The following is a 2821-nucleotide window of genomic DNA, read 5'->3' on the forward strand; positions in this document are numbered from 1 at the left end:
GGAGGGGGGGAGCTTGCTGCTGCCACCGCCTCCTTCTCCAGAACGCACTTGCAGCACTGTGATTCGTTGTTTCAGTAACAGTCAAAGTGCTCCAAGAGCATTATGGACAGAGAGACAGACAGACTAAGCCCTTTATTATATTAGAATATGTGTGTGTGTGGGGTGGGAGTGTAAAGGGAATATAAAAGTCAATCTCTTTTATGGATTGATAAGAACTCACCTTTTCCCCATGTTATCTGAACTGGTTTTTATTCAGAATGTTAAATGAAAAATGTTAAAATGAATGCATTTTTCCATCTGTTTTACTACATTTGAAGATAATCACCAGAAAGGCTAATTTTTCAAATTGTTGGCTTTGTTTTACAGTTGTTACCGAACTTATACCACCTCGGTGGACCTTCTTGGGCAGCGGTGAATGGTTCGTTATCCAATCCAATACAGGAGACGTTAGAATCCATGGCTGGGGAAGTCACAAGAGTTGTGGATGAGCAACTTAAGGTCTGGATATAGGTGGTTTTAGATCTTACAGATATAAAAAAATGGCTAACGATGGACATGCACTTAAATCAAGATATGCTGCTGCTATCATTAATGCAAGTATCATTCAAATGCAGAGCAAGAATTAGAAAACCCATAAAACTTCAGTTTGCTTTCTTGGTATTAATTTTGGAATGCTGAGTGTTTTTGTTCTGGGTGACTAGCTCCTAGAAAAATGTTCTGAGTTAAAAGTACAAAGTTAAGTGTTCTCAAGGAAGAGAAAGAGACAAAGGATGCACCATCTTGTATCTAAGGACACAGCCATGTCAAATGCTATATACACCTCTATCCTCTCTTGGGGTTTTGCTAAAGCAAAAGATTTACATTTACACTGCAGTGGAGTTGTACCAAACCAGTTCCCTGTCCAGGCACCCTAGAAAGCCTCACATATTTTGACAGATAAACTTGCCAATTCAGGTGTCTCAGTGGAGTGTGAGTTAGGGGTAGCTTCTTTTGTAGAGAACCACTGCTATGTGCTCTCAGCCCAAAGTCAACTTTGAATCAGCGCCATACGTGCCACTTCAATTCTTCAGTTTCAGTAAATTTACCACAGGACTTTAGTGAGTGCCTGTCAGTGTGGGTTTAAATCAAGGTAGTTTAATCAGCTATCTAAATCATGATTTAAATCACAAAGTGGAAAAGCTTCATTTAAAAACAATCCATTTTAATTAACTTTTTGACTTGTATTTCAGTTATTTTGTAAAGAAAAGTAGTTTCCCATTGGTAGATATGACCGTTTGGTATAATTTTTTCAATGTAGCAGGGTACACTACAGCTATAGACCTGTATTCAGTCAATTCCTTAATATATTTAGATTCTCATTAATTCTGCTTTGCTAAGAAGGGTTAGAAAATTATCAACAAAATAGTGCTTATTTACTGGATGATCAACTTTTTATTTTGTATAAGGCAGCTGTATTAGGATGGTAATAGAAATGGTAAATGGCATATAAAATATTTTTTATTCAACTAAGCAACCATAAATGTTTTGGATAAATAAACCTTACCTTATCAGAATATGCTCTATGTATATAACTAACTAAATTGCAGAACAAAGAGATGAACTGTAGTTGGCAAATTATTTCAGGTTAATTTGGAAAAATTAGTGAATATGTTTAAGTGAAAGTGACTGAAACTTAAGGGCACTTTTAAACATGCTCTGACACTCCAGCGTGCTGCAGTGTCTCATGTATTCAGTGTCCCTGTGTTTGAAAATGGTGGTGGAGGAGTTTTAACTAAAGTTTATCGAAAAAGCTTTAGTTAAAGCACCCCCGCCATCATTTTGAAATGCAGGATGCTGAATACACAAGACGCTGTCATTAGAGCAGCTCCGGAGGGCCACTCTAATTAAAATGCCCCCCCCCCCCAACTTCCTATTTGACTGTTTTTCAAGAATTAGCATTTCAAGTTGCTTGGGCTGTCCTTCACACTTTCAAACTGGTAGAAGTTATCCTCTCCTTGCACATTTTTTTCATAGACTAGAAGAGGGAGACAGTTTTTCCTGCAAAAAAACAAACCATGAGCAGCAAACATGTACTCGAATTAGGGGTATACCAGTAGAGGTTTTTGGGGCTGATACTGATGGTCAATATTTAAGGAGGCATATTGACCAATACCAATCCAATTTCCGATACAGCTGCCTTCAGCTGGTAGGTCCGGTATGGTGGAAAGGGGGGGTTACATGGGTGGGGCAGATCAATGCCTCCCACGGTAAGGGAGGGGACAGGGACAAGCACTGCCCAGGTGGGACGTTGGGGGGAGGCCGGAGCCATGGCTTGGGGGGGGGTGTAGCTCCCACCACTACTTGCATCCCAGGAGGGTATGGGGGGGCATGTGGTCCCCAGATCTGCATGGGGTTAGCTGCAGCTGGGGCTCCTCTTGGCAGGAGCTGAGCTTGGAGCAGGTGCTGCTGGCACTGGGAGGATGCTGCATCCACCCCAGATTTCACTGCAGTTCTGCTCCTAATGCTGCTGCCACCAGGTGCAACCCCAGCAAAATGCCCCACCTCCACCCATGCGCCAGGAAGAGCTGGAGCTGTGGCTGGTGGCGGTGGTGCTAGGAGTGGAACTGCGTCAAAATTTTGGGTTGATGCAGCATCGTCCCAGCACTGCCAGTGCCCACTCTGAGCCCAGGCCCCACTGAGAAGAGGCCCACGCAGGCCTGGCTACAGCCCTCCCCACCCCACACAAATCTGGGGGGCACATGCCCCTCCCCTTGCCCTCCCAGGGTGCAAGCAACAGCAGGAGCTGCCTCCCCTCCATGAGCCGTGGCTCCAGCCCCCCCCC

At 43.7% G+C, this 2821-nt stretch overlaps 1 protein-coding gene across 1 annotated transcript in view; it reads left to right on the plus strand.

Moving 5' to 3' along the window:
* Window positions 1-2821, plus strand: part of CARMIL1 (capping protein regulator and myosin 1 linker 1) — a 211633-nt gene that overhangs the window by 143008 nt on the left and 65804 nt on the right. Inside the window, exon 28 of the mRNA XM_025212749.1 lies at window positions 367-498. Within this exon, the coding sequence (XP_025068534.1) occupies window positions 367-498 (132 nt within the window). The remainder of the gene's footprint in view (window positions 1-366; window positions 499-2821) is intronic.

Source organism: Alligator sinensis, unplaced genomic scaffold (assembly GCF_000455745.1).
Source record: "Alligator sinensis unplaced genomic scaffold, ASM45574v1 scaffold969_2, whole genome shotgun sequence".
Taxonomy (NCBI): Eukaryota; Metazoa; Chordata; order Crocodylia; family Alligatoridae; genus Alligator; species Alligator sinensis.